This window comes from Ailuropoda melanoleuca, chromosome 8, assembly GCF_002007445.2.
Source record: "Ailuropoda melanoleuca isolate Jingjing chromosome 8, ASM200744v2, whole genome shotgun sequence".
NCBI classification, from domain to species: Eukaryota; Metazoa; Chordata; class Mammalia; order Carnivora; family Ursidae; genus Ailuropoda; species Ailuropoda melanoleuca.
The window spans coordinates 102,476,157-102,503,940 of record NC_048225.1 but is presented as its reverse complement, the minus strand read 5'-3'; the positions used below and the strand labels follow the sequence as shown (position 1 = coordinate 102,503,940).

At 41.1% G+C, this 27,784-nt stretch overlaps 1 protein-coding gene across 2 annotated transcripts; it reads left to right on the top strand.

The window, feature by feature from the left end:
• Positions 1-27,784, top strand: KLHL12 (kelch like family member 12). 2 transcript variants are annotated; one of them, XM_034667057.1, is made up of 13 exons: positions 1-187; positions 1,315-1,411; positions 2,055-2,288; positions 6,697-6,850; positions 7,945-8,162; positions 13,750-13,899; positions 15,312-15,426; positions 22,706-22,812; positions 23,892-24,087; positions 24,961-25,119; positions 25,439-25,537; positions 25,883-26,069; positions 26,251-27,784. In XM_034667057.1, the coding sequence occupies exons 3-13, from the start codon at positions 2,094-2,096 to the stop codon at positions 26,375-26,377; spliced, it is 1,707 nt and encodes a 568-aa protein (XP_034522948.1). In that variant the 5' UTR covers positions 1-187; positions 1,315-1,411; positions 2,055-2,093; the 3' UTR covers positions 26,378-27,784. The 2 variants fall into 2 exon arrangements, with proteins under 2 accessions (XP_034522948.1, XP_002925475.1); XM_002925429.4 differs by lacking the exon at positions 1,315-1,411 and having other exon boundaries at positions 2-187.

The following is a 27,784-nucleotide window of genomic DNA, read 5'->3' as shown; positions in this document are numbered from 1 at the left end:
TACGTCATCACGTCGCGCGGCCGCGGAGGCGAGATCCTGGACTACCACGGTGACGGCTTCAGAGCCTGCGGGTCGGGGCGGCGGCGGCGCTTGGGCTTCTCCTGAGCCGCCTGCTGGCCCCGCGCCCCACCCAATCCCCACGGGCCGGGAACAGGCCTGGCGTGGCTGGGTGGGTCCGCGAGTGGAGGTGAGTCGCACGGAGGTGGTGGCAGGCAGCTCTGCCGTTCCCTTCCTAGCCCCCGGCTCCCGGTTACGGCCCTTCCCCCATCCATCGCCTCCCTCCGGATTGGAACGCAGAGATGCCAGGGAGCGGAGGAAGGCTTGCGAGGCTGGGGGCGCTCTGGCCTGGAGCGCCCTCCTCTCAGTCCTTCCCCGACCGCGCCCCTCCCGGACCTCCACCTGGAGCTGCCAGCGCTGTTCCCGGTGTTGTCAGGCGGGGAGACTGTCTTTCCTTCTTCCACCTGGAATTCTTCCCCTTTTCCCACCTGGAATTTAGTCTTTCCGGAATTTGACACCTTTTCGCTATCGCCCCTTCCCGAATCTTCCGTATTCAGATCCGTATTCCGAATCTCCCTTTATTCAGATCTTAATGGAAGTTCCAAAAAGGTGAGAGAGAAAGATATGGCTGAGGTTTTGCTTGATGAGGCAGGAATCCCCAAGGAGGAAGATTACACTGAATTAAGGTTACTGTCAGTTTTGACACTGAAACTGTAAGACCCAGCCCTAGGATGAGCCCTGTGGTAACGCCCCAGAAAATCTTCACAGTAAGTGGGCATCTGTTCAGACTTCTCTTACATCTCCAGAATTGAAAGTAAGTAGACTTAAGGAAAATCTTTTTGAACAACGTCATATGCTTTGATGAATCACCTCTTGTTCTGTCAGATGGATCTTGCAGGTTGTTGGAGAGATTATCTAGAGTGCTTATAAAATAATAATGTCTAGGAGTAGATGAGAATTTAGGATTTTGTTTGTGCTATTCAAAAATTATGGTTGTGAGTTGCGGATTCTTGAAGATCATTGTTTAATTTTTTTCCCTTGGATTATTTCAGAAAGTTATAGATTCCAAATAAGACTCTCTGAATAACCATCCCATTTCATTCCCCAGAAATTGTCCTTGAAAAAAAAAAAGTCTCTAAAGCCTGTCAACAATCAAGAAAGTAAAAAGTACGTTGAGGTTTTTAAATATGGAATGTATTATGGAGTTTTTTTAATTGATGCATACAAGTGAACTTTGCAAGTGACTGGCTATGGCAGTAAAATTAGTAGTGGAGTTTTAATAGGTTTCTATCCTAATAATTAGGCTCTTCGTTTCAGTGTAGAAGAATTACTACTGGGCATTAACTGCTAATGTAGAGTAGGAAGACCCTTCCATAGAAGAGCTCCACTAACTTGATCAGGTGAAAGTCCATAGGTAAGCTTGCAGTGTCTCCATTATTCATGGTAGGTATTGGGTCCTCATTGGAAATGTCATTTTAAGAAGAAATCCAGATATATTTGGAAGTCATAATAATTCTTTGCATACTTCTTTAGAAAAAAAGTTGATTTTTGCTGACTCTGGCCTTTATTGCTCTAAGTTGAATACACAATTTTTCTTTTCTCGCATTTGATTTCTAAGCATGTACACCTGCTAGGATAGGAAAAAATATATAAAACAGACTCCTATTCTCTAAATACTTACCTACTTAATCTGCTTATGAATATTAAGTAATAGCGATACCACACCTTTAGGAAATTTTATCTTTTCATTTTATCATTTGAGACTGTGACAGCACTGTGAAGATATGCAAGATACGTGTCATTTTTTCCTATTTACAGTACAGTTGAGTATTGATATAATAAATGTCAAGTGGTAGGGACACTCAGTATTGGAATTTGGAGGAAGAAGAGATTGTTTTTACTTGGGTTCGTGGCTAGATTGTTGTGGTTAGACCAGGAATAGGAGTACTCTCTGCTTGTATTTGGGTCTGAGGAAGCTTCCTCAATTTGTGTAGCTCACTGAATATGTTTAGTTTTCCTAATCCTTCAGGTGTGCTCTGGGTTTTTTTCTCTTGCAGAATCGAAGGACCCCTTTCATTCTTTCTCCATATTACTTGATGGGAGGCATTATGGCCCCCAAAGACATAATGACAAATACTCACGCTAAATCCATCCTCAATTCAATGAACTCTCTCCGGAAGAGTAATACCCTCTGTGATGTGACTCTGAGAGTAGAGCAGAAAGACTTCCCCGCTCATCGGATTGTGCTGGCCGCCTGTAGTGATTACTTCTGCGCCATGTTCACGAGTGAGGTAAGTGGTAAGTTACTGCCTCACAAATGAAGCTCACCCTTGTAACCTTATAGTTGTCTCATTTTGCTGAATAAAATAGTAGAAGTTTGATATAATAGTGAATTTCTATAGTATGGTGGTTCAGTGGGCTGGCTCTGGTCAAAAACTGCCTTTAGACTATATCTTAGTTTCCTCATCTCTAAATTAGGGGTAAGAGCAATGTGCAATCACATATGGTTATTGTGACAGTTATTTCAGAAAATCACAGAAGTGTTTAGAACAGTGACTGGCATGTGGTAAAACACATGTCAGCTACTGGATTTTACTTATTTTTAAAATTTGTTTTCCTGTTTTTTTCTCCTTCTGAAGTCTAATATTTTAAAGTGAATTCCAGGAGGATAAGGGGGAAGGGAAGGAAGGCAGAGTCCTCATCCAACTCCATCTAACAATATATGAAGAAAATCAACATTCATTCTACCAATGTAGATTTAGAGTAATTTCAAATGAGAGGAGGAGGACTTAATAAATGACTTCATGACTGTATAGGTATATGGAGTATAACTTGGAAAAAGATGCAGACTGTGGCGTATAAGCAGTTAAAGGGAATCAGGAAAAGGTTGACTCGACAAGAAAAAAGGTTGTGTTTATAGATATTAAAAAAGATTGCTTGGGCGCCTGGGTGGCTCAGTTGGCAGGTGTCTGTTTTTGGCTCAGGTCATGATCCTGGGGTCCTGGGATCCAGCCCCGCATCAGGCTCCCTGCTTAGTGGAGAGTCTGCTTCTCGTTCTCCCCCTGCCTGCTGCTCCCCTTGCTTGTGCTCTCACTCTCTCTCTGTCAAATAAATAAATAAAATCTTTGAAAACAAAAAACAAAACAAAGAAAGAGAGACTGCTTTAGGGGCTCCTGGGTGGCTTCGCCGTTTAAGTGTCCAGCTCTTGGTTTCAGCTCAGGCTGTGATCTCATGGATGTGAGATCGAGCCACCTACCCTCCTGCTCCCCTCCACTCACCTGGGAATTTGCTTGAAGAATCTCTCCTCCGCCCCTCCCCCCTCAAATAAATAAATAAATCTTAAAAAAAAAAAAAAACTGCTTCAGTAATTGGCAGAATACTTAGAGTAAGGCTGTTGAATATATTGTGAAGTACTCTTAGAAAGCCAAACAGCAGAGAGCCACTGCAGCTTTTTTATTTTTCAAAATCTCAAGTCTGATTTTTAAATTTTAAATCAATTATCTTTAAATTTTTTTTAAGACTTATTTATTAGAGAGAGAATGCAAGAGTGGGGTGGGGGGGCGGGGGGGTAGAGGCAGAAGGAGAAGGGAAGCTGAGCATGGAGCTTGTCTCAAGGCTCAATCTCACAACCCTGAGATCAGGACCTGAGCTGAAATCGAGAAATCAGAAGTTGGGTGCTTTACCTACGAACCACCCAGGCTCTTGAATTTTTTTAAGCTTGAGTGAGACTACACCAGTGTGTATTATATCATGTATCTATACTTATACGTACGCCTGAAATATATCATTATGTTAACGTTATTTTCAAAAAAAAATTTTTTAAGAGAGCACTTGAGCGGGGACGTTGAGAAGGCAAAGGGAGGGAGAGAGAATCTTAAGCAGGCTGCATGTCTAGCGGGGAGTCTGATGCAGGGCTCAGTTTCATGACCCTGAGATCATGACCTATGCCAAAATCAAGAGTCAGAGGCTTAACTGACTGAGTCACCCAGGCACCCCTTTAAAAATTAAAAAAGGGGGGGGTACCTGGGTGGCTCAGTCGGTTAAGCGGTCTGCCTTCGGCTCAGGTCATGATCCTGGGGTCCTGGGATCAAGCCCCACTTCAGGCTCCCTGCTCTGCGGGGAGCCTGCTTCTCCCTCTCCCCCCTGCTCATGTGCACGCATGTGCTCTCTCTCTCTCAAATAAATAAAATCTTTAAAAAAATTTTTTTTAACCATCAGTGAATTTTTTTCTTTAGTTAATCTCATCACCTTAGTGAAGATATTGATTTTGGATATGAATAGGAGAGTGATGGCTGTATCTCATTCGCCCTAGGATTAGATGTTACCATCTCATTTTACAAAAGAAGAAACAAGGTCTCAGATATTAAGTGACTTGCCTTAGGTCACGTGGCTTATAAATGGTAGAGACGGGGTTTACTCCTTAATTTTCTGACCCTAAACCCAAACAATACATGCCGTATTTGAAAAGCTACGAGTATTGCTTTATACAAATCTTAACTTACTTGCCTTATACAGATTTTACCTACTGTGTTTCCTCAGCCTCTGATATGTGGATTTTTATATTCTGTAATTTCAAAGCCAAAATAGTTTATGAAGCTCTGAGCCAATGCTCAGTCACATGGCTGGTAGGAAAACATGGAAACCTGACAGATCATTCCTGCTAATTCAGGCTAATTTTAAAATGCTCTTGTGTAATATAACGTCACAGATCCCTGTCCTGTATCGTCCCTCCAGAAACAGTATCTGCCCAAGAGCATCAGAAGCAGTTGGCATTTAACTGGGTAAGGAAGGTTCTCTCAGCAGTGCTGAGCATGAAGTACTAATGGGTCAGGACTGCTGACTACTGATTGTACATTGTGCACCCTGTTCTTTGTCAGCTTGAGGAAAATTAGTCTGTCTTTACTCTCTCTGCACACTGAAATTGGTGTGGAGTTCTATAAAAGAATTCTTTCTTTTTTCTCATCAGTGATTATTTTATAGTCTTTCTTTAAAAACTAGTATTAGGCAAGAAAATGCCAGATGGTTTTGTCTTTATTTTTTTTTTAAGATTTTATTTATTAATTTGACAGAGAGAAACAGCCAGCAAGAGGGAACACAAGCAGGGGGAGTGGGAGAGGAAGAAGCAGTCTTCCAGCAGAGGAGCCTGATGTGGGGCTCGATCCCAGAACGCTGGGATCACGCCCAGAGCCAAAGGCAGACGCTTAACGACTGCGCCACCTAGGCACCCCGGTTTTGTCTTTATTTTTAAGAGTAATTGGTACAAAGGAGAGGGCCCAGAGATCTGGGTCCTAGGCTCAGGTCTCTCAGCAATACTGCGTGAACCCTGACAACCATCTGACTTCACTGGGTTGATGTTTAAAATAAAGTAGTTGAACTAGATGGTTTCATTATTCTTTTCCAGCCCTGAAAGGCTCCTCGAATGTGGTCCAATGGAAAGATCATTTGAGTAAGACAAAAAAGGACCTGAGTTTTAGCTGTCTCTTGCTAGTTAAGATACCTTAGTTAAGTCACAGAACTTCTTTGGATGGGAATAATACCAGACCTCTAAATTCTTACCAGGTTGCTGTGAGAATTAGGTGAAATAATAGTAAATAAGAAACACTTGGAAAACTTGTAAAGCAAATATAAATGTGAAATGATGCAAAAATTGCTCTGAGTTAATAAGTAGTGAAATATTGTCATATTTAAGTTATTTGACTGATGGGAATATGGTTTGTTGAATAAGAAATTTCTGGAATAGCTGTACTTATATATATCTGCTTGTAAATATTCTATGTGAAATGTTAATAAAACATTTTTCCAAAATAATGTTAGGGATTGATTTTGTTATTGGCTTTGGTGAAGAACACCTTTTGATTATTATTTTAGGCTGTTGGAGGAATCAAAGATGATAAAGATATTTAGTTCATAATGGAAGTGCACTGGAGTTTTGTGAGAAATTTGAATGTCTAACTAAGGTTAAGATGTAATAAAATTTTCATAAGGTAATCAATTCTCAAGTAGTTTACTGTCCTGCAAAACTGAAGATTTCCACTCTTAAACAATTTTCTACGATTATCTGGCCTCTTCGGTACTCATAACTCCAAGGATACATGATCTGGACTAAATATGCCACTAACAATTCAGTAATCCTGAAATAGACTCAATCCAATATTTTGAAAAAAAGTATCAAACAACTCAGTTATGTTCAGTAGTAGAAGGCCCCTTAAGATGACTTGCATGTTTTGTCATTACCAAATGTAGTCTAAGGACAAATAGAACAACATTGAGTAGTCCTGGAGTGTCTGGAGCTGTAAGCCACAGGGTCCTCTACAAGCATGAAATTTCATTGAAATTTTGTGTTTTATCTTAAAAGCTCAGGGACACCAGTAGTATGTTCACAGAATTTTTACATTCTATTCTGTAATAGCTCTATGTTTGTTTTATTACGAAAGTAGTGTTTTAAATTATGCACTGGTAAAATTGATATTCCAAGGTGTCACCTCACTGTGTGCTCTTGGGTTACATACAGCTGCCCCCAATTTGAAAAGCTACAAATATAGGCCATAGTTGCTTTATACAAATCAAGCAAATTAGACCATAATTTTTTAAAGCTGTATATTCAATTAATATTAATATCTCCTCAAGCTCATGGTTATGAGATTCTGCATTTATCTCGTGGAATTATAACCACCATTATTTCATACCCTGAATTTTCAGCTTTCAGAGAAGGGGAAACCTTATGTTGATATTCAAGGTTTAACTGCTTCTACAATGGAAATTCTGTTGGACTTTGTGTACACTGAAACGGTCCACGTGACGGTGGAGAACGTGCAGGAACTGCTCCCTGCAGCCTGTCTGCTCCAGCTGAAAGGTACGGATGGTGAAGTCGCTGTCGTGCCAGGGCAGCCTTGGAAATGCTTAAAATTAATGATGTAAGCTTAATCCTGGAAATTATGGAGACAGACTGTGGGCACTCATGTTTACTGCCTGTGGCACCGAAGATCAGATTTCAATCACAATATCAAAGAACTGCTCCACGTGTGAGTGTTTGGCTCTTTAGAAGAGAGCATTTACACCTTTTCTGTTTTTTAAAAAATGGAAGAGGGGGTAATAGACGCATTTTTTTTACATATATGTACACAGTAGCTTTACAGGGAAACACAGGAGGCTGATACTATTCGTGGCCTACATGAAAAGGAACTAGATGGCCAGGTGGATAGGGAGGCTGGGGGATTATTCATGGCAAATGCTTTTGTACTTCGAATTTTTGAATCCTGTAAATTATCTATTGAAAATTTAAATTGACATACAAAAATGAAAGTATATACTGTTTTCACAGGGTTAAACATTCCTGTTCCCGGTCCGTCTTTCTTAATCTGCTCTAATGTGTCTATGATTTTCAGTTTTTCTAAACACATGGTTGAAAATTTTCACTTTTTTTAATACATGATTGAAAACAGTGTGAAACTTTTGCATTAGTGCACAGCTGTAAAGTTGGGTTTATACTCTGAACTTGTCAATTAGAGAAATAAAAGATTGGTGTTAGTATCTTTTACTTTTCTTTCATAGGAGTCTTTCAGTAAGTTTGCATATAGAGTAGAAATTAGGTACATTGTGTTAAATTTTGATTGGTTTTATAAAAGCTTGATTTCCCAAGTTTTGTAAGCATTTTTGTTTAATTGTGCAAGTGTCCACAGAAACAATTTGTCTTGCTATAATTATTTTAAAGGTGAAACAGACACAGTTGTAAAGGCCTTGCTTGAAGGTCACATAGCACATAAGAAAGAAATTGTATTTGAATTCCTTAAGCATAAAATTTCTAATCTGATCATCAGGTGTTGAGCCATAGATTCCTCTGTTACCTTGTAGAGAAGATGTGTAGAGAAGATATCTCGATCCAAGAATGTAGACCAGTTCACACCTGGTCCAGTACCCTGAAGTGTTCATTGTCTGTGTTTGTCCTAGGTGTGAAGCAAGCCTGCTGTGAGTTCTTAGAAAGTCAGTTGGACCCCTCCAATTGCCTGGGTATCAGGGATTTTGCTGAAACTCACAATTGTGTTGACCTGATGCAAGCAGCTGAGGTTTTTAGCCAGAAGCATTTTCCTGAAGTGGTACAGCATGAAGAATTCATTCTTCTAAGTCAAGGAGAGGTGGAAAAGCTAATCAAGTGTGATGAAATTCAGGTATAAATTTGGCTTGGTATTAGGATTTCTTCAAGACGGGGCCCTTACAGAAGCTTGGGAAAAACGATGTGGAATTACTGCGTTTCTGTAGCAGGGCATCTCAATCAAGTGTCAGTATTGGCTGACAATTTCAGTGCCCTGAAATTATATGCCAAATTTATTTGCGCTTTTATGGGAGGGAGTTAGCCACCTTCCTCAATATATGATCCCAATGGTTAAGAGTCACTTTTTTTTTTAATGTTTCCTCTGGATGTCTTACAACTATTTATTTATTTTTTAAGATTTTATTTATTTATTTATTTGCCAGAGAGCAAGAGAGTGAGAGAGAGCGCACAAGCAGGGGGAGCAGCAGGCAGAGGGAGAAGCAGGCTGAGCAGGGAGCCTGATGTGGGACTCGACCCCAGCACCCTGGGATCATGACCCGAGCCGAAGGCAGACACTCAACCGACTGAGCCACCCAGGTGTCCCAAGAGTCACTATTACAGAGAGTGTGGAATAAGCAGAAATTGGAAGTAAGGTAGATTTCTGTAGAATACTTCTCTATTACTCATTCGCTCATTTCACAAAAATTTATTGATAATATCTACTGGGGCGCCTGGGTGGCTCAGTCGTTGGGCGTCTGCCTTCGGCTCAGGGTGTGATCCCAGTGCTCTGGGATCGAGCCCCACATCAGGATACTCTGCTGGGAGCCTGCTTCTTCCTCTCCCACTCCCCCTCCTTGTGTTCCCTCTCTCGCTGGCTATGTCTCTGTCTGTCAAATAAATAAATAAAATCTTAAAAAAAAAAAAAAGAATATCTACTACACAGCAGTAGATATTCTCAATAAACTATATATGTCAGGTGCTGTGGATCCAAAAATGAATAAGATGCAGTTCTTGTTTTCAGTAATTCACAGTGTAGTGGTAGAGACATACAAAAAGACAAAACTCATACAGTATCAGAATAATGAACTTATTCAAAGTGAAGGAATTAGAAGAAGGAAGAATTAAACCTAAGTTAAAATTAGATCAAAAAGGAAGTGGATCAAAAAGGAAGTGAAAAAAGGTTGGCGATCTTAAGCAGGAGGCAGATCATAAGTGCCTAATGGGGGTATGAGGGAGTGGGAAGAAGGAACACGTGAACTGGGCCTTGAAGGAGTTGTTTTTCACCTAGCAGAGGAGAAACTACCTGTGGGCGGGCAAGGGTTCAGTGACTTACCCCAGCAAGAAGGATCTTAGTCAATCCTAATGCTAAATCATAGTGCCAGCAGTTTAGCAGAGTTTTTATTGCATAGAGATCTCTAGTTAGGCTGACAGTTGGAGTGAGAAGTCCAGTATAGGGCTTTAGATGTCTTTGAAACCCAAGGCATTGATTTCCAGTGGTTGAATTGTCTAGTTAGCTAACTCCTAGAAAATGCCTAGCAGAGCCAAGTGGTAGGATAGAAATCCATCTGTTAGGTTTGGTTTCCCCCAGTCAAGAGAAATTCGATTCTGTAGGAAGGTAAGAGCTCATTGTTTTCCTCTTGCTCTCCTTAGATAATAATAAAAAATGGAGGCGCCTGGGTGGCTCAGTCGTTAAAACGTCTGCCTTCGGCTCAGGGTGTGATCCCAGGGTTCTGGGATCGAGCCCTGCATCGGGCTCCTCTGCTGGGAGCCTGCTTCCTCCTCTCCCACTCCCCTGCTTGTGTTCCCTCTCTCGCTGGCTGTTTCTCTCTCTGTCAAATAATAAATAAATAAAATTTTTAAAAATAATAATAATAATAAATGAGTTTTAAATTAGTGGATTCCCAGAAGTTAGTGCCACCTCAGTTTAATACTAGGAAGAATCAAAGTCTGATGAATATTCTTTTTTTTTTTTAAAGATTTTATTTATTTATTCAACAGAGATAGAGACAGCCAGCAAGAGAGGGAACACAAGCAGGGGGAGTGGGAGAGGAAGAAGCAGGCTCCCAGCAGAAGAGCCTGATGTGGGGGCTCGATCCCATAACGCCGGGATCACGCCCTGAGCCGAAGGCAGACGCTTAACCACTGTGCCACCCAGGCACCCCTGATGAATATTCTAAGTGCTAAAGAAGGAATTTGCTAAAGAAATTCTGTAATATACTTTTGTAAATCGAATGATAACTAATTTATTTTATTAAAACTAGGATTTTTATGTAATATAATAAATAGTCTTAAGAATGCTTCTTCTCAAATTTTAGCCAACATTTTCTTTTTGCTTTTCCCTACTGACTTTCCTGAGGGAAGATTGATTAGGGCACATTGGTGACATTGTTTCCAACTAAAGAGGAATCATTTGACAGTTTGACATGGTGTCACATTAGTCCAGAGAAGCTGCTGTTAAAAATGTTACTGAGGCAAATAGTTGCTAAAGTTTTGTTCTCACTCTTGCTGAGGTAGGACATTGTGTCCTTGCACTGAAATGCCAGGTACAGACAAATCACACGTTCTTCAGACTTTGGAAACTAGTAACATGCTAGAATATTTTGATTTTTCTTGATTTATCCATACATTAGAAAATATAGTAAATAGAATGAGTACTTATAGATTTGAAGTTCACTGCACATAATGAAAGAGCTAAAACTTACTCAGCATTTACTATTGGTTCCTTTATTAAATATTTATTGGGCACTTATGGTGTGTCCAGAACGGTTCCAGGTGCCAGCGATCCAATTGTGGACAAAAAAGATAAAGATCCCTGCACCCTGGTCTTCTCATTTTAATGGTACCATTCCTGGTATATTTTATCTAATGTATTTTCTCAAAAGTGTGTCCTTTCTTCAGAGGAAGAAACTGAGGCTTTGAGGGTACCCAGCATACCAGAGCTGGCAAGTGGTAGAGCCAGGCCTCATATCTGGGCCATCTGGCTCTGGATTGTTCTGTTCCAAGAAACAGTGAGCAGGTTGCCTAGTTAGTTTCTCATTGACCAAGTCAGCAAGCAGTTATTTTAGAACTGTATAGACTTTGGAATAAAATTAATGGAACGGGGAGAGCAAAAGACTAACTTTTTTATTCAGAAACTGAGACCAAAAGAGTTTGAGAACTCTTTTGTATAGTCTTCCTTCAGCCTCTGTCAAGACTGTCTTTTTTGCTGGAAAGACAGCAAATGGCATGTTTTTTTCTCTTCCATATACCAGCCAGAAAGAGGAACCAGATGTTTTACTCCCTAACTAATACTTCTTCTTAATTATATAAAACGATAGTATTTAACACAATGGGAAACAGTATATTGTACTGGTTAAAACTACATGGGCTTTAGAATCATCCTGGGGTTTATTTTGGCTGTGTGACACATGTTAACCTAACCACTAATCTTCAGGTTCCTCTTCTGTAGATAATAGTCATGCTTAGTGCATAGGGCCATTCTGATCATTAAATATCAGTGCCCGATACATAAAATAGCTCTCTGTGCAAATTTATTATGGGGAAATTTTTCTCCATAGTGAAGCATTAATGTAGGGGTTTTTTCCTCCCAGTTTAGCTGTTTCTCCACAACGCTAGTTTATTCTGTCTTCAGTAAGATCAAGGATATCTGCTCATGATTGAAAAACCCCATTATAAATTGATAAATCTAATTTAAACCTAGACTCTATCAGAGCCTAGCATGTAGCTGTTTATAACTATTAGCTTGTCATTCTTGTCTTCAGAAAAAAAATTTTTTTAAATTGTGGATAGCCTTCTGCACACTCCTCTGTTTCTAATCCATCAGTAGGCTGGGTTAGTTTGACCTCCCATAAATTTGGTGCATAGATTTCTATCACCACTGCCATAGTCTAAGCACCCATCACTTTTTCTTTTTTTTTTTAAGGTTTTATTCATTTATTTTACGGAAAGAGAGCACAAGGAGGTGGAGTGGCAGAGGGGGAGGGAGAAGCAGACTCCCCACTGAGCAGGGAACCTGATGCAGGGCCTGATCCCAGGACCCCGGGGATCACAACCTATGCTGAAGGCAGATGCCCAATCGACTGAGCCACCCAAGCACCCCATAGCACCCATCACCTTTTGCCTAATGTGCCAGAGGAGCCTCTAACTGGTGTCCCAGCCCTTGGCCCTTCTAAACTGTTCTACCCATGGTAGTTAGGGTAATCTTTACAAACATCAGTATGATCAGATCACAGGCTTGGTTGAAACCTTTTAGTGGTTTCCCATTGCTGTTAGAGTAAATTCCAGTCTTCTAAGGCTCTCTCTGAGCTGGCTCTTGGTTACCTCTCCAGCTTGATTTTACTATTCTTCCCCTGCCTCATTCATTCTACTATACCAGCCTGTAGTCTGTTCGTTTTTGCTCTAGGACAGTGCTGTCCAGTAGACCATGATGTGAAGATGGAGAGGATCGATAGTTGTGCCGTCTGGTTTGCTAATCACTAGCCACATGTGGCTGTTGAGCACTTGGAATGTGGCTAGTATGACTGAGAAGCAGCTGAGTTTTTAATTTAACTTAATTATAACTGATGTGAATGTGAATAGCCATACATGGCTAGTGGCTACCATATTGGACGGTACAGCTCTAGAGTTTTTGCATGTGGTCTTCTGTTGCCTTGGCATTCTCTCTCACTCTTCCTGGCTAATTGCTACTCATCCATTGGAATGAACTGTGCTTCTTCTGTAGGGAGGCCTTTTCTGACCCATCAGTCTGATTTAGGAAATCTCATGTTACTCTGTCTCATAGCCCCTATACTTTTCCTACATGGTATGTAATGACAAGAGTGGGATTGTGCATTTTACCATTATCTCCCCACATAAAAAGAAAGTTCATGTCTAATTTGTTACCAGTGTATAACCAGCTTCCAGCCCTGTGCATGGCACTCAATAGGTGTTTGCTAGATCCAATGAATGAACATTCTGAAACATTTTCTCTATTTCAGTTCTTGGGAAAACTTCACAGAGCGGTATCTTTATCTAGGCACTGTCACATTCTGAAAGGTATCTCAGAACAGATACACTCCCCATGATTAATTATATATATCATCTCAAAGCACAGTGCCTGATAAATAGTAATGGTTCAGATGCTAATTGACAATTCTTTGGAAACTGCAGCATTATAGCATAACAAAAGAGGTTCCTGCCTCACAGGCTCGGATGGAGGAGTTGGGGACCAATCCTGGAGGTTATTAGATAACACTTAGTGAACACAGGTTGTTTCAAGAGCCAATTTTGGGGGTGCCTGGCTGGTTCAATTGGTAGAGCATGCACGTCTTGATCTCAGGGTCATGAGCTCATGACCCACATTGAGCATAAAGCATACTTTAAAAAAAAAAAAAACAGTTTTGAATAGGGCAACAGATTCCTCCTCCCCCTGTAAAGTTTCAAACATGATCAGAAAAAAAATTCAGGAACAGAAAAACTTCTGAAGTAAGAGCCAACTCATGACTGATGCTTTATTAGGCACTATCTCAGATTTTTTACCCAATTTGACTGCAGCTCTGTAGCTGGTCTTAGTGAGTCGTGTGGGACAAGGGTTGTTTTCCCAAGAGCTTAGCTATTTTCTGGAAGAGAAGAAACAATGGCAGTAGAGGATGGGGAATAGGAAGGAGAAAGTAAGCACGGTGACTTTCTGATTGTGAAATAATTGGAAAAGCAGAGTTCCATGATGTGTAATTATACACTTATAGGTGGATTCTGAAGAGCCCGTCTTTGAAGCTGTCATCAACTGGGTGAAGCATGCCAAGAAGGAGCGAGAAGAATCCTTGCCTGACCTGCTGCAGTACGTCCGGATGCCCCTGCTGACCCCCAGGTACATCACGGATGTAATAGATGCTGAGGTAAGGCGTGCAAAACACACCGGGTCAGAACCTTGAATATCTTTTGCAACTTAGTGTTATGTACTCAGAATTGGTTATTTTAATGTAGGCACAGACCTCCCAGTTAGCCTGTCTAGGAATGCCAGAGAGGACGGCACTAGGTAGTCTCCAGACAGTTGCTTGGCAAGTCAGCCTTCTGGAAATGGAAATCTATGGTTTAATTTTCTGTTTTCTTGTTTTTTTGTTTTGTATGTCCTTATGTGTTTTACATAAGCAACATGAGATGATAAATGTTCCCTTCTGCATCAAACATAAGCACCAAATTGCCCTGAAAAAGATGCTTTGCTTTTCAAGTCTCTTTATTTTTGACCTCTCATGAAACCAACACAAAAGTAGTTTGATGCATTTTATTATCAATTTGAGTTATACTGTGTTTATTTATGAAAGTGTTTTTCCAGCCCAAGTTCTTTGTGTGTGGTATGTTTTCATCATTTTTACCATATATATCACCGATTTACCTAGACCATACTTTGGGCGAATTCTGCAGTTTAACATATAGATAGGTCAGGTCAGTGAATGTGTTCCTTCTTCTGGCCCAGCCCCAGACCTCTTGGGGAATTAACTACATACACCGTTTTCCCGGTCACGTTAGAAAAGTTACAGGCTGGTTAGTGTCACGTGTCAAACTTTCTCTCATATTTGTAATTTCTATCAACTCATAGCTATCGTCTTATTTCTTTATATTGTAGTTCATAGTACAGACTCTTGAGTCTGACACAAGAGACTGAAATCCCAAATTCACCACTCACCCTGCAGTGAGGGAGCCTGGCCTCATTCCCCTTCTCCCTCTGAGCTCTTCTAGAGCTCCTAGGGACCCTACAACATACTTCCTGTAGGCCAGTCTCCTAAGCCAGCGAGCAGAGTGGAGAAGGATGTGGAGTGAATCTAGAGATGTGAAGGAGAGCTGCCCAGTACAGAGCTCTGTCAGGGGGAGACAGAGGCAGCGTGACGGTGCTATGAACCTTGGGGAAATTATTTCAGACAAGATTTACTTCTTCCTATCATCCCAGGAATTAACAGAAGCCTCTTGGTTTTCCCTTAAAATTTTTATTAGTTATTTCCTACTTGTGTCTGTGTAATCACTGGAAGGATGTACAGACAAACTAATAAAAATAGTTAATGCCTAGTGCTGAGGTGGATAGAGAATACTTCTCAATATATCTTTTTATGTCATTTGATTTTTGAACCATGTAATAATGTATTGTCTTTTAAAAAATCGTTTTCTTAATTTGTGGAAACGCACTGCATAGTTATTACCAGCAGCCCTTCTGGAACTGGTTTTCTATATCAAGTTACTTCTTATGTGTGCCATTTATACTCGTATATTAAAGACATGGCCCCTGTGGCTCACTCTGCTGTTTGCTGTGTTTCAGCCTTTCATCCGCTGTAGCTTACAGTGCAGGGATCTAGTTGATGAAGCAAAGAAGTTTCATCTGAGGCCTGAACTGCGAAGTCAGATGCAGGGACCCAGGACGAGGGCTCGTCTAGGTAAGCCGGCATCTTGGCAGAAGGAAGGGATATTTTTCAACTACCCCTTGCCAGGTGCTATGATGTAGGTGAAAAAACATTCAGTAAGAAGTACAAAGACCTGTTTCAGACCTGTTTTTAATCTTTTAGTAACGGTGTCATCTTGGACAAGTCACTTCGCCACCCTGAGCTCTCCTGCAAACCAGGGATACCTTCCCTATCTATTTCGAGTAACTGTGTGGAGGATTAAATGGAATAGAGTGTGTAAAAGCACTTTCTAAATTGTCAAGTATTAGTGTAAGTTATAATTTTATTTCCCTGGGGCACCTGGGTGGCTCAGTCAGGTAAGTGTCTGCCTTCAGCTCAGGTCATGATCCCAGGTCCTGGGATCAAGCCCCGCATCAGGCTCTCTGCTCAGTGGAGAGCCTGCTTCTCCCTCTCCCTCTGCCTGCTGCTCCCCCTGCTTGTGCACTCTCTCTCTTTCTCTTTGTCAAATAAATAAATAAAATATTTTTTAAAAAAATAATTTTATTTCAGTATTTTTGGAGTATTGTGAATTAGAAATTATTTCGAATGTAGTAGTTTGCCATTCTGGAATGAAAAGAGGAAGGAAAAGCAGCAGTATAGTATAAAGTGCAGGAGTGCAGTGTAGTTGAAAGTACAGGAGTTTTCGGCGGTGACCTGTAGTAATTCAGAGCCTGACTCTGGAGCCAGATCGTGGGTGCAGATCCCAGCACTATTTACTAAGTTTATTTACTTTGGCGGGAGACAACCTCTCTGTGCTCCAGTTGCCTCCTCTGTAAAGTGGGAATCACCACAATTTTTACCTCCAAGGTTGTTATGAAGAGTAAATGAAGTAATTTATGTAAAAGGCTTAGGACAGTTCTTGGCACATGACAAGTGCTGTATACGTGAGCTGATATTTTAGCCAAGAGCCTTAGGTTCAAGTCACAGCTCCACCAATGAGTGGTTGTATGACCTTGGGTAAGGTATCAGTTTATCTGAGCCTGTGCTTCTGCCTCTAAAATGAGGATAATAATGTCTTATTTCAGTGGGTTGTTGTGGAGATTAAATGGGATAATATATATAAGATGCCTGGGGCGCCTGGGTGGCAGAGCGGTTAAGCGTCTGCCTTCGGCTCAGGGCGTGATCCCGGCGTTATGGGATCGAGCCCCGCATCAGGCTCCCACTGTGAGCCTACTTCTTCCTCTCCCACTCCCCCTGCTTGTGTTCCCTCTCTCGCTGGCTGTCTCTATCTCTGTCAAATAAACAAATAAAATCTTAAAAAAAAAAAATATATATATATATATAAGATGCCTGACATTATAGCTGACAGGTAGTAAGTACTCAGGTATTACCTCACTTCCGTTTCCTATCTTCCCTATTCCACTATTTAGGTTATAAATGATCTATGGGGTGGTGTTTTGTTTTTGTTATTGTCTACTTTTTCTCTTATCTAACTGTGGACTCATGTATATGAAGGTGTTGATAATTAAGCTGTTTACTGATCGCTTTAAGTAGAATGATGATTTGTGCCCTATATTTTTTTAATGGCTAAGTACTGTATGTCAGTGTAGAAATGTTAGAAATACAGAAAAGATCTTGAGAGATTAGAATATGATTCTATGTGCCCTTAGAGTTGTGAGGTTATTTTTCAGAAGTTCCAGAAAAGAAATTCTGAAGCTGTCTCCAACTAGATTCTTATTTTAGCATCTCCTTGTCAGTGCCTTAGAAGTAAATTGTTCCTACCATCACATCCTCTACCCATCTCTCTTCACAGAGATTGTTAAACCAGCTATCAGGATAATGATTCTTTTACATACAGCATAAGGAAATTAAATTTAAGCTACATAAAAATAGCATGCCAAATAATGGATGGAGGTTTTGTCTTAGTTATTTATCTTTTACCCATTACTCTCTCACAGAAGATACAGTGGAAATTGCAATTTCTAATTTGTCACAGTCTCCTTTTCTGAGCTAAAGATCAATACATGTGGAAATGTAATCTCTGAACCTTATGGTGTTAGCAGTCCTGAAGGCTATCTGCTATAGTCCTCTAACAGCACACCACAGCCCACACACACTCCCCCCCCCCCCCCACNCCCCCCCCCAGTAATGACAATGGCACTGTCAAGATGCCTCAGTTTTACTAATGTGCTTTTTCATGCTGTTTTTGTCAGGTGTTTTAGACATACTTTCTTCATAATAAACAGAAAATGTAACTTAACAAGTCCCCTCCCTCCCCAATTCACTGGCAGAGAATAAGCAGGCTTCCTTCTAATCATTCCTTTCAGTAGCTCTTTTCACATTAGTTTGTTAGAGTAGTGGTCCCCAACTTAGGGTCTGAAGACATTGAGACACTTAGGAGTTCTCCCAGGAGAGGAAGACTTTCTAGGCACAAAGCAACAGAAGAAATCACAAAGGAAAAGGTCAGTGTACTTGACTAAATAAAAATCATGCACAACATTATAAGACAAACTGGGAAAGTAGATTTGCTACAACCGTGGCAAAGAGTTAAACTCATTTATATATAAAGAGGTCATAATAAAAATACATGAGAGAAACACTAAAGACTTGAGTGTATAGTCCACAGAGGAGGGAGTACAATTGACTACTAAATGTAAAGGGGTTGAACAAAGGGTCTTTTTTGATTACTAATTACTAATAGAGTCTTACTAGTAGTAAAGTAAGAATTAAAACAATAAATACAATGTTTTTGTCCACCAAAGCACCAAAGATTAGGAAACAATATCCAGCTATAGAGAGTAGAATGAATTGGCAACTTTATACTGTTTGTGGCAGTATAAATTGGTGTAAACCTCAGGAAGTAATCTTACAATGTATTTTTTTTTTTTACGATTTTATTTATTTGAGATTGAGAGAGCAAGCACACATACAAGTGAAGGGGGGAGGCGGCGCCAGGGCAGATGGAAAAGCAGACTCCGTGCTGAGCAGGGAGCCCATCTCGGGACTCTATCCCAGGACCCTGAGATCATGACCTGAGCAGAAGGCAGACGCTTAGGGGCCCCTGGGTGGCTCAGTCGTTGAGCGTTCTGGGATCGAGCCCTGCATTGGGCTCCATGCTTAGCGGGAAGCCTGCTTCTCCCTCTCCCACTCCCCCTGCTTGTGCTCCCTCTCTCGCGCTCTCTCTCTCTCTGTCAAATGAAAAATAAAATCTAAAAAAAAAAAAAAAGGCAGACGTTTAACCAACTGAATCACCTAGGTGCTCCTCTTAATAATGTATATTAAAAAATTCTTTTAAAGTTTGTGTTCTTGGGGCGCCTGGGTGGCACAGCGGTTAAGCGTCTGCCTTCGGCTCAGGGCGTGATCCTGGCGTTCTGGGATCGAGTCCCACATCAGGCTCCTCCACTGTGAGCCTGCTTCTTCCTCTCCCACTCCCCCTGCTTGTGTTCCCTCTCTCACTGGCTGTCTCTATCTCTGTTGAATAAATAAATAAAATCTTTAAAAAAAGTAATAAAGTTCGTGTTCTTCACCCCAGCAACCCTTCCATTTCTGTCTTAAGAAAATAACTGGGATTTCATATTCAAGCATATTTATCACAGGATTATATGTGATTGTTTATAGGCCCAAATTACAAACACCTGAAATGCCTAAGAGTAATAAAATTATGTATTAAAATATTTTGTTAATATCTTGGGAAAATTAAATATAAACTGAGCCTGGCGGGGCGCCTGGGTGGCACAGCGGTTAAGCGTCTGCCTTCAGCTCAGGGCGTGATCCCGGAGTCCTGGGATCGAGCCCCACATCAGGCTCCTCCGCTGGGAGCCTGCTTCTTCCTCTCCCACTCCCCCTGCCTGTGTTCCCTCTCTCACTGGCTGTCTCTCTCTCTGTCAAATAAATAAATAAAATCTTAGGAAAAAAAAAAAAAACGGAGCCTGGCTGGCTCAGCCGATGAAGTGTGCAACTCTTGACCTCAGAGTTGTGGTTCAGGCCCCATGTTGTGGATATAGAGATTACTTTAAAAAAAATAAAATCATAAAAAAAATAATAAAAAATAAAAACAGCAAGATACAATAAATGTGGTCCCATTTATGTTTTATAAATATTTAGAAACAAGGCTGGAAGGGAATAATCTCTTACATTTTGGTATGTTTTCATGTTGTGGAATTACGGGTAAACATTTTTCATAATACTTGTCGATATTTTCTAAGTTCTTTCAGTAGCAAGCATGTATTTTACATATGTTTTATAATCACAAGCAATATAATTTCTAGGGGCACCTGGGTGGCACAGTCGTTAAGCGTCTGCCTTCGGCTCAGGGTGTGATCCCAGCAATCTGGGATCGAGCCCTGCATCAGGCTTCCCTGCTGGGAGCCTGCTTCTTCCTCTCCCACTCCCCCTGTTTGTGTTCCCTCTCTTGCTGGCTGTCTCTCTCTCTGTCAAATAAATAAATAAAATCTTTAAAAAATATATATAATTTCTAAATCTTCTAACCAAGTAATGCACAAGTAAGGATGACATCCTTAATACACAAGTAAGGATGACAATTACACTAATCCTCGAGTTATTTTATAAATTTTCTAAAAGAAAATGGCTTTCGTACTAGAAAAAGCTACACAGACTAAATAAAGACATCAGAAATGACTAAAATTATGTCGTTCATTGTGAAAACACTTGTGCTCTCATACTTATCAAAAGCTCTGTTGGCACTTACGTGTAACTCAAGCAGTAATGGGGAAGTTAATTATTTAGCTCCAGCTTGGTAGGTAGTTTTTTAGAAAACAAGATTTATCTTGGGAAAATAATGAAAAGAGTCCTTAATAGCAAAGAGGTTTTGGAACCAATGGTCTAGGGCCCCAGGCATTTAGAACCATAAAATAATTGAATGACTCACACTGACACCTTTGTCCAAGTTCCATTGTAGACATATAGTTACCAGAACATTTACTGAGAAACTTTGAAATAAGAGGAAGTGCTGTCAGTTCTCTGGGTTTTGTAACATAATCTAAATATTTCCTATCTGTTTTTATGTCCCCATCCTTCAAAAGCTGCCTGAGTGAAATCATATTATCAAGGAAGAGTGGTTTTTTTCCTAGGTTTTTTTGTTGTCATTTTTTTGTTTCTGGGAATTACATAAAGCAACAGGAATTAGAGCTGAAAATGAGTGGAAATTTTTTAAATATGCAAAGCATAGAAAATACTTCTCAGTTGTGGAGTATTTTCATTGTCTTAACCATACAGATATCATTCACTAGCATCACCTTTTTTTTGTTTTTTTGTTTTTTTTTATTTTTGGGGGGTGGGTGGCAGAGGGAGAGAAAGAATCTTACGCATTCTCCACACACAGCATGGAGCCTGACAAAGGGCTCGATCTCACAACCCTGTGACCATGACCTGAGCCAAAATCAAGAGTTGGACACTTAACCAACCTGAGCCACCCAAGTGCACCCTAGCATCGTATTTATCTATAAAGGGAAATGTGTTTGGATAGAAGGATTGCTTTATCTTCTCTATTCAAGTCAAAGGGAGAGAAGAGGTGCTGAGAGAAGAAAGGGACAGATAGGGGAATAAGGCTGCCAAGGAAGAAGCAAATACTTTGTGGTCATGGCCTCTCCCAGCTTGAAGGAATGTTATGCACAAATAAGCATAATATGAAAGTACCCTTTGTTCAAATGCTTTGCTTTTCTAAAGGGAACTGACTCTTGAGACTGGCTCACCTTGGAAAAGGGTCCACTTATTTGGCAAATACACAAGACAGATGCCCTCTTTAATGAGGTTAAACTTAAGAGTTCAAGAGTGAGTTATTAAGAAAAATTTCAAACATATACAGAAACAGAATAATGATTCCCCATATTCACCCAGTTTCAACAATTATCAACTCATGGCCTATTTTGAAGCGAATCTCAGGATATAATTCCATCCATATGTATTATGCTTTCATAAGTATCTCTGAAAGATAAGGAGCTTTTTAAAAATGTATCTAAAATGTCATTATCACTCTTCAAAGAAAACCCATGACCAGTTCTTTATTTTCATCAGATAACAAGGACATGTTCATATTTCCCCAGTTTTTGTTTTTGAACACTTAACGTTGCCCCATTTGTGATCCAGATAAGGTCCACATGTTGCATTGAGTTCCTATCTCTCTTTAGTCTCTTTTAATCCATAAGTTTTTCCCTCCTACTTTGGTATTTCCTTGCAATTTATTTGTTGAAGCAACCAGGCTGTTTGACTTGTAGAATTTCCCACATTCTGGATTTTGCTGATTGCATCCATGTAGTGTCATTTAGTATGTTCTTCTATCCCCTGTATTGCTTATAAACTGGTGATAAGACTAGAGGCTTGGTAGGTTTCAAGATTCGGGTTCATTTCTTTAGCAAGAATACTTCGTAGGTGATGGTGGTGTACTTCCTATTGAGCATTATAAAGTAGTATTTTTGCTTTTCCCCAAGGATTATAGTAGCTATTGATGGTAATTGTCAGAGCCATTACTTCATTGGGGTGCATCTGTGTTTTTGTCAGTTAAAAGGTACTCCATTTGCGCTTTCAAGGCGAGTTACTTGTAAGATCACCTTGGTCTTCTCAGTGCTCTCCTAGTAATCGAATTGTACAAAATGCTCCATTCTCTCCATGCGCTCTAGTAGAGTATGTGTACAGAGGATTTTCTCAAAAGACTTTGCTCTTTGAAAAGAGGCAAAGGAGGAGATATTTTATCACAAGAAGGCCTTACAGGAGAGTTATGAAGGTCATCAAAATACCTCCTTTGGGAAAATAATAGAGAAAAAGAGTCTCTTTAAAAGACTGCTGTTATGATTATCTGGCAGTTCTGATGAATTGGCAGGGAACATGGTCATAAAGTTGGCTAAATTGGAAACATTCATGGAAAGAGATTTTTAAAAATCTATCACTTGGTTCTAAAAACTGTAACTTCCAACTTTCTCAAGACAAGGTTAGGAGAATGTTCTTTCCCTATTATAAAAAACTCCTATTTTGAGTTTTACAGGCCGAGAAGGGAAGGGAGTTCCTTTAGTCCCCTGCCTGCACTGAGAACCTCACTTACTGTATCAACCAGAGTCGTCCAGATGGGTCGGAATGGTGTGGTGTGTTCAAGATTGCCTTCTGGAGTTTTAGTGTTGTGCTGAAAGTTTAATTTCAGAGATCCAGGTCCTCGAGAGCTAGAGCCTCAGAAAGAATTTCCTGTTAGGCGGCCTTACAATGAATGGCTTATTTCAGATTGCTTCTCTGCGCCACATAAAACAAAATCCTACAACTGTTTCTACTTATGATTCCCCTGGGATGGTAAAGTAACCTGTCTATCGTTTTCTGTCTTTGTCCTCAGGAGCCAATGAAGTGCTTCTGGTGGTTGGGGGCTTCGGAAGCCAGCAGTCTCCCATCGATGTGGTAGAGAAATATGACCCCAAGACTCAGGAGTGGAGCTTTTTGCCAGTAAGTAATGGCGGAACCAGTCATGGGGAAAGAGTTTAAATGTCCTCAATTCCTGACTCTAGATCATAACTAATCCAGCTCTAAAAGTAACAAAGCCTAGTAACCACATGATGCTCCTCATACCAGTGTCATACACATAGTAGGTTCTAGATCAGTCAGTCAGTAGTTATTGACCCTTCAGGTAGACTATCAGACTTCAGAAATATCAGAGGCCCTGTGTCAAATTAAACTTATCTGGCCCACCAGTATTTGGGTGCCTTCCTGAGCTGTCTGTGTAACTCCCAGCATGCTCTATTATCATGCTCTGTTAAACTGAACTTAGTGTTTAATTATATTAAATTGAACTAGTGTTCATTTGAAGTCTGAAGTTTATATCTTTCTCCTTTCATGTGTCAGTTTTTAGTGCTGGATGAACAATAATAATTCTGGGAAAACATGGGAATCTTTTTTTTTTTTTAAGATTTATTTATTAATTTATTTATTTATTTATTTGGTTGGGGGGATCAAGTGGCGGGTTGGGCAGAGGGAAAGGGAGAAGGAGAGAAGCAGACTCCCTGCTGAGCACAGAGCCCAATGCAGGGCTTGATCCCATGACCCCGAGATATGACCTGAACCAAAATCAAGAGTTAGATGCTCAACCAACTGAGCCCTCCAGGTGTCCCAGAAAACATGGAAAGCTTTTAATCTATCCTCATAACTTTTAGGATCCCTGGCCCTTTGATTAGCAGTTTGGGGATACTTTTCTTCTTTATAGAAGGATATCAGTCTTTAGGCCTGGAATAGATAATAGAATAGAAGGAATCAGTTACTGGATAAGAGAAAGACATTAAACTTTTTGGAAGCCTTGGAAAGAGGCAAGTGTCCAGAAGGGTTGCATCTTTAAAAGCATCACAACAAGCAAGAGGTGTATTCATTCGGTAGGCAGTTGACCACTTGAGGGTGAACCACTGTCTCAAGAAGGGTTCATGGTGACAAGTGAAGGGGAGGGAGGTTGATAAAAACAGGAAGGTTAGCAAAAGGTAAAGTCCAAGACTTGCATGCCCGAAATGATTTGTACCTCTTCTCTCCTTATTCTGTAGAGCATCACTCGTAAGAGACGTTATGTGGCCTCAGTGTCCCTACACGACCGGATCTATGTAATTGGTGGCTATGATGGCCGTTCTCGCCTGAGTTCAGTGGAATGTCTAGACTACACCGCAGATGAGGATGGGGTCTGGTATTCTGTAGCCCCTATGAATGTCCGACGAGGCCTTGCTGGAGCCACCACCCTCGGAGGTATTGCTGGCTGTGCAGGGCAGCGTTTCCATTTTTTGTGGCTGGATCAGGGTTTATACCTTTCCTATTATCTGGCAGGAGCGTGAAATGTGGAAGATACTGGTAAGGTTAAATATTCCATTTTGCTTTTGGAAATATTAACGTTACCAAAGCTTTTCAGTATTAATGGATATTTCAACACTGACAACAGAGTCGGTAAATCAAGTTCCAGTGTGCTGAGTGGAGAATTGGCACTGGTGGTATTTTTGCAAACGCCAGCTAGTCTTTGAGGATTCCATCTGACCCCATTCTTTTTAGGTATCTTTCTTTTTTTTTTTTTTTTAATTTAAGGAGTGTGTGTGAGCCGGAGGGAGGAGCAGAGGGAGAAGCAGCAGGGACCCTGTCTCGGGACTTGATCCCAGGACCCTGAGATCATGACCTGAACCGAAGTTAGACGCTTAACCAACTGAGCCACCCAGGCGCCCCTAGATGTCTTTTTTTTTTTTTTAAGATTTATTTAATTATTTTAGAAAGAGTGTGGGCACACGGTAGCAGGGGTTGGGGGTGGGGGTAGGAGCAGAGGGAGAGGATCTCCAGGAGACTCCCTGCCGAGCATGGAGCCTGACGTGGGGCCCAATCCCACAATCCTCCTAAGATCATGACCTGAGCCAAAGTCGAGTCGGGCACTCAAAAGACTGAGCTATCCAGACACCCCATCTTTTTAGATGTCTTAACTGCGATGTCTTCCTTATCTATAAGACTTAATTGACTTACCCATGAAAAACATTCTATTTTTGTTCCCAAACATTTGAAGGACTTATGGGGAGTTTGTAAAGAGAAGTTATTAGGAATCTCTCATCCTCTAATAGTCTATAATTCTTTCATCCTGAGCAGATATGATCTATGTGTCTGGAGGCTTTGACGGAAGCAGGCGTCATACCAGTATGGAGCGATATGACCCAAACATTGACCAGTGGAGCATGCTGGGAGATATGCAGACAGCCCGGGAGGGTGCCGGACTAGTTGTGGCCAGCGGAGTGATCTATTGTCTAGGTATTCAGTCTGGGAGGCAGAGATGGGAAGCATCTTAATGGGCGCCAACCTCTGGGTGGGGATCCCTTTTTATCAAAATAAAGTGCATAGACTTTTTTCAACTAAAATCCTAGTCTATCCACATATCTTTTCTGTTAGCTGGGGTTATCTTTTTCGTGGAAGCGGAAAAATAGGGTACTGTCAGATTTCTCTTTGGATTATTGAAACTCTTAAGAAACGAAACTAAAAGAATTAGTCAAAATGCTCAGAGAAAGGCAGCCTGGGGATGGGCATGAGGATTTCCCATTCTTTCTGAAATGGTCTCTACTTTGTTTTTCAGGAGGATATGATGGCTTGAATATCTTAAATTCAGTTGAGAAATATGATCCCCACACAGGACATTGGACTAATGTTACACCAATGGCCACCAAGCGCTCTGGTAAGACCAGTCATAGCTAAGGGAGAGGACAGTAGACCGTGCTGACTCATCTTGACATACGCGGTGGTGCTGCGGTCAAAGATAGGGGAGCAACAGATCAGAGTAGTAGCTCTTTCTTCACTGTACACTTACAGTAAAAGGGCTGAGGTTCCATTCTCCTCTTTGCCTGTCTTTTCTCTAAATACAGTGATAATAAAGACAACCAGATTATTTTAGGCCTGTCCGGCCCTAGTCCACCGCCGTCAGCTACCTTAGAACTCAGCTAGCCATCAGTGATCATGTTTTTTTTTAGAATTCTGATCCTAATCTTTAGTAGTATTCACTTGCTATGCCTTTTTCTCCCAGGTGCAGGAGTAGCTCTGCTGAACGACCATATTTATGTGGTGGGGGGATTTGATGGTACAGCCCACCTTTCTTCTGTTGAAGCATACAACATTCGCACCGATTCCTGGACAACTGTCACGAGTATGACCACTCCACGATGCTATGTAGGGGCCACGGTGCTTCGGGGGAGACTTTATGCTATTGCAGGGTAAGGATTTGGAAGCCAGACTAGAGTCATCATGCATCCAGGACCACATGATCCAATCTGAAGTTTTGGATCAAGACAGACTTTGGGTTGGGGGAGACGGCTCTAGTGGCAACCTTTAATTTAGGACTGTGTGGAAAGGAATAGAAAGTTCATTTTCTTCTTTTGCTTCTTGCCCACTCAGATATGATGGGAATTCCCTGCTGAGTAGCATTGAGTGCTATGACCCTATCATCGACAACTGGGAAGTAGTGACATCCATGGGAACCCAGCGCTGTGATGCCGGCGTGTGTGTTCTTCGAGAGAAGTGACCATTGTTGGAGCCTTCTCCAGAGCTAGTGACCAGTCCAAGGGACAGTTTACGGGAGAGTCAAGGATCCTTTCCAGAATCTCTATTTCTCACTGTGTGCACGGGGTGATTACAAGCACCAGTGCAGTGATGATTGTACTTACTTGACACACACTCCACCTTGTGCTGGTAGTTCTCCCTGAGGAGGGTGGGTAACAGACACTCAAGGGAAGACTGTGCGCACTGAATGGATCTGAGAGGCCAGATCACCTCTCCTTCTGGTCTAGAGCGCACGCTCATGTGCTCAGGAGAACCTCTCTATCTGTTGTGCCTCATGTATTGCAGAGAAGGAAGGTGAGTGTGACTGCTAGATATGGCCAGTATCCAGCGTGGATGATTGGAAGGATATGAACTTGAGTAAGCTGGGTAAAATCCAAGTCTTGTTTTCCAGGAAAATCTTTCCTAGTCTACAGTAGCTAGGGGCAACATGGTTCCATTCTGGAGGATAACAAAGGGAAAAGCCCCCTGTCAGAATTTGGGGGGCTTGGGGAGAGACCTGGCACTCCCTTAAGGGACAGGGTTGGTATACAGAACTGTGTTTAGAGTGAGGGAAGTCAACGGAATTTGATGGAATGTGAGTGAACCTAGAACACCACTGAAGTATAACCTGGAAGACTTAAGAGGGTATATTATTGGAAGGATCTTTTTATTTCCCCATGGTCTTTTTGAACTAGAATGGTGTGCATCTTGGCCCCGGAGACTGACAAAATTAGAGTCAACAAATGTTGGGCAGAGCAGACCTGGAATAAATGTGCGAGTTGGGTATGCCTGGGAACAAACTAGAAGTACCTGTGATTTTACAATCGTCTTATTTCCTGCCAGGCTCACCTATTCATGGCATGGTTTGCCTGGATGGGTGAGACACTATCTTTCTGTGTTGAATCAAATACTACTACACTATTATACTTCATTATTATTTATTTGGGGATAGCGTGGGGGTGGCACCAGCCTTAAAGTGCAGCTACCTGATTACTGCCCCATTCTTTTAAGGGCACACTTCTGCTGAAGAGTGCTTTTTACTGCTGTGTTTGGTACAATTAGTCCTTTTCCTACTATAAGTTTCTTGTCCTTAGAGTGGATTTTATTCATCCCAGGACAGAATAATCAAGGACAACCAAAATCCTTTCATTAGTTCCAGTACTTGCTATCGCCATTTCTGAGCCACCGTTCAAGGCTCCCCTGTGTTTTGGAGTGAAAATCTTGGTTTTGTGGGTATTGGGAGTGTGGGGATGTGATAACCTAAACAAGGATGCACTTTCCCTTTATTCCAAAATTCCATTTTTTTCCTCTTTCCCTGAGTTGTATTGACCTCAAGAGTTCAGTTCCTTTGTATTTTTTTAAGAAAATATTAAAAATCAATTGTCTCAAA

What these genes read in the sequence shown, in the direction of transcription:
- KLHL12 (XM_034667057.1), top strand. Translation starts at nt 2,094, where the DNA reads ATGGGAGGCATTATGGCCCCCAAAGACATAATGACAAATACTCACGCT. An exon ending in CAGGACGAGGGCTCGTCTAG is followed by an intron (nt 15,427 to 22,705) that starts GTAAGCCGGCAT and finishes CTTTGTCCTCAG; the next exon opens with GAGCCAATGAAGTGCTTCTG. An exon ending in AGACTTTATGCTATTGCAGG is followed by an intron (nt 26,070 to 26,250) that starts GTAAGGATTTGG and finishes TTGCCCACTCAG; the next exon opens with ATATGATGGGAATTCCCTGC.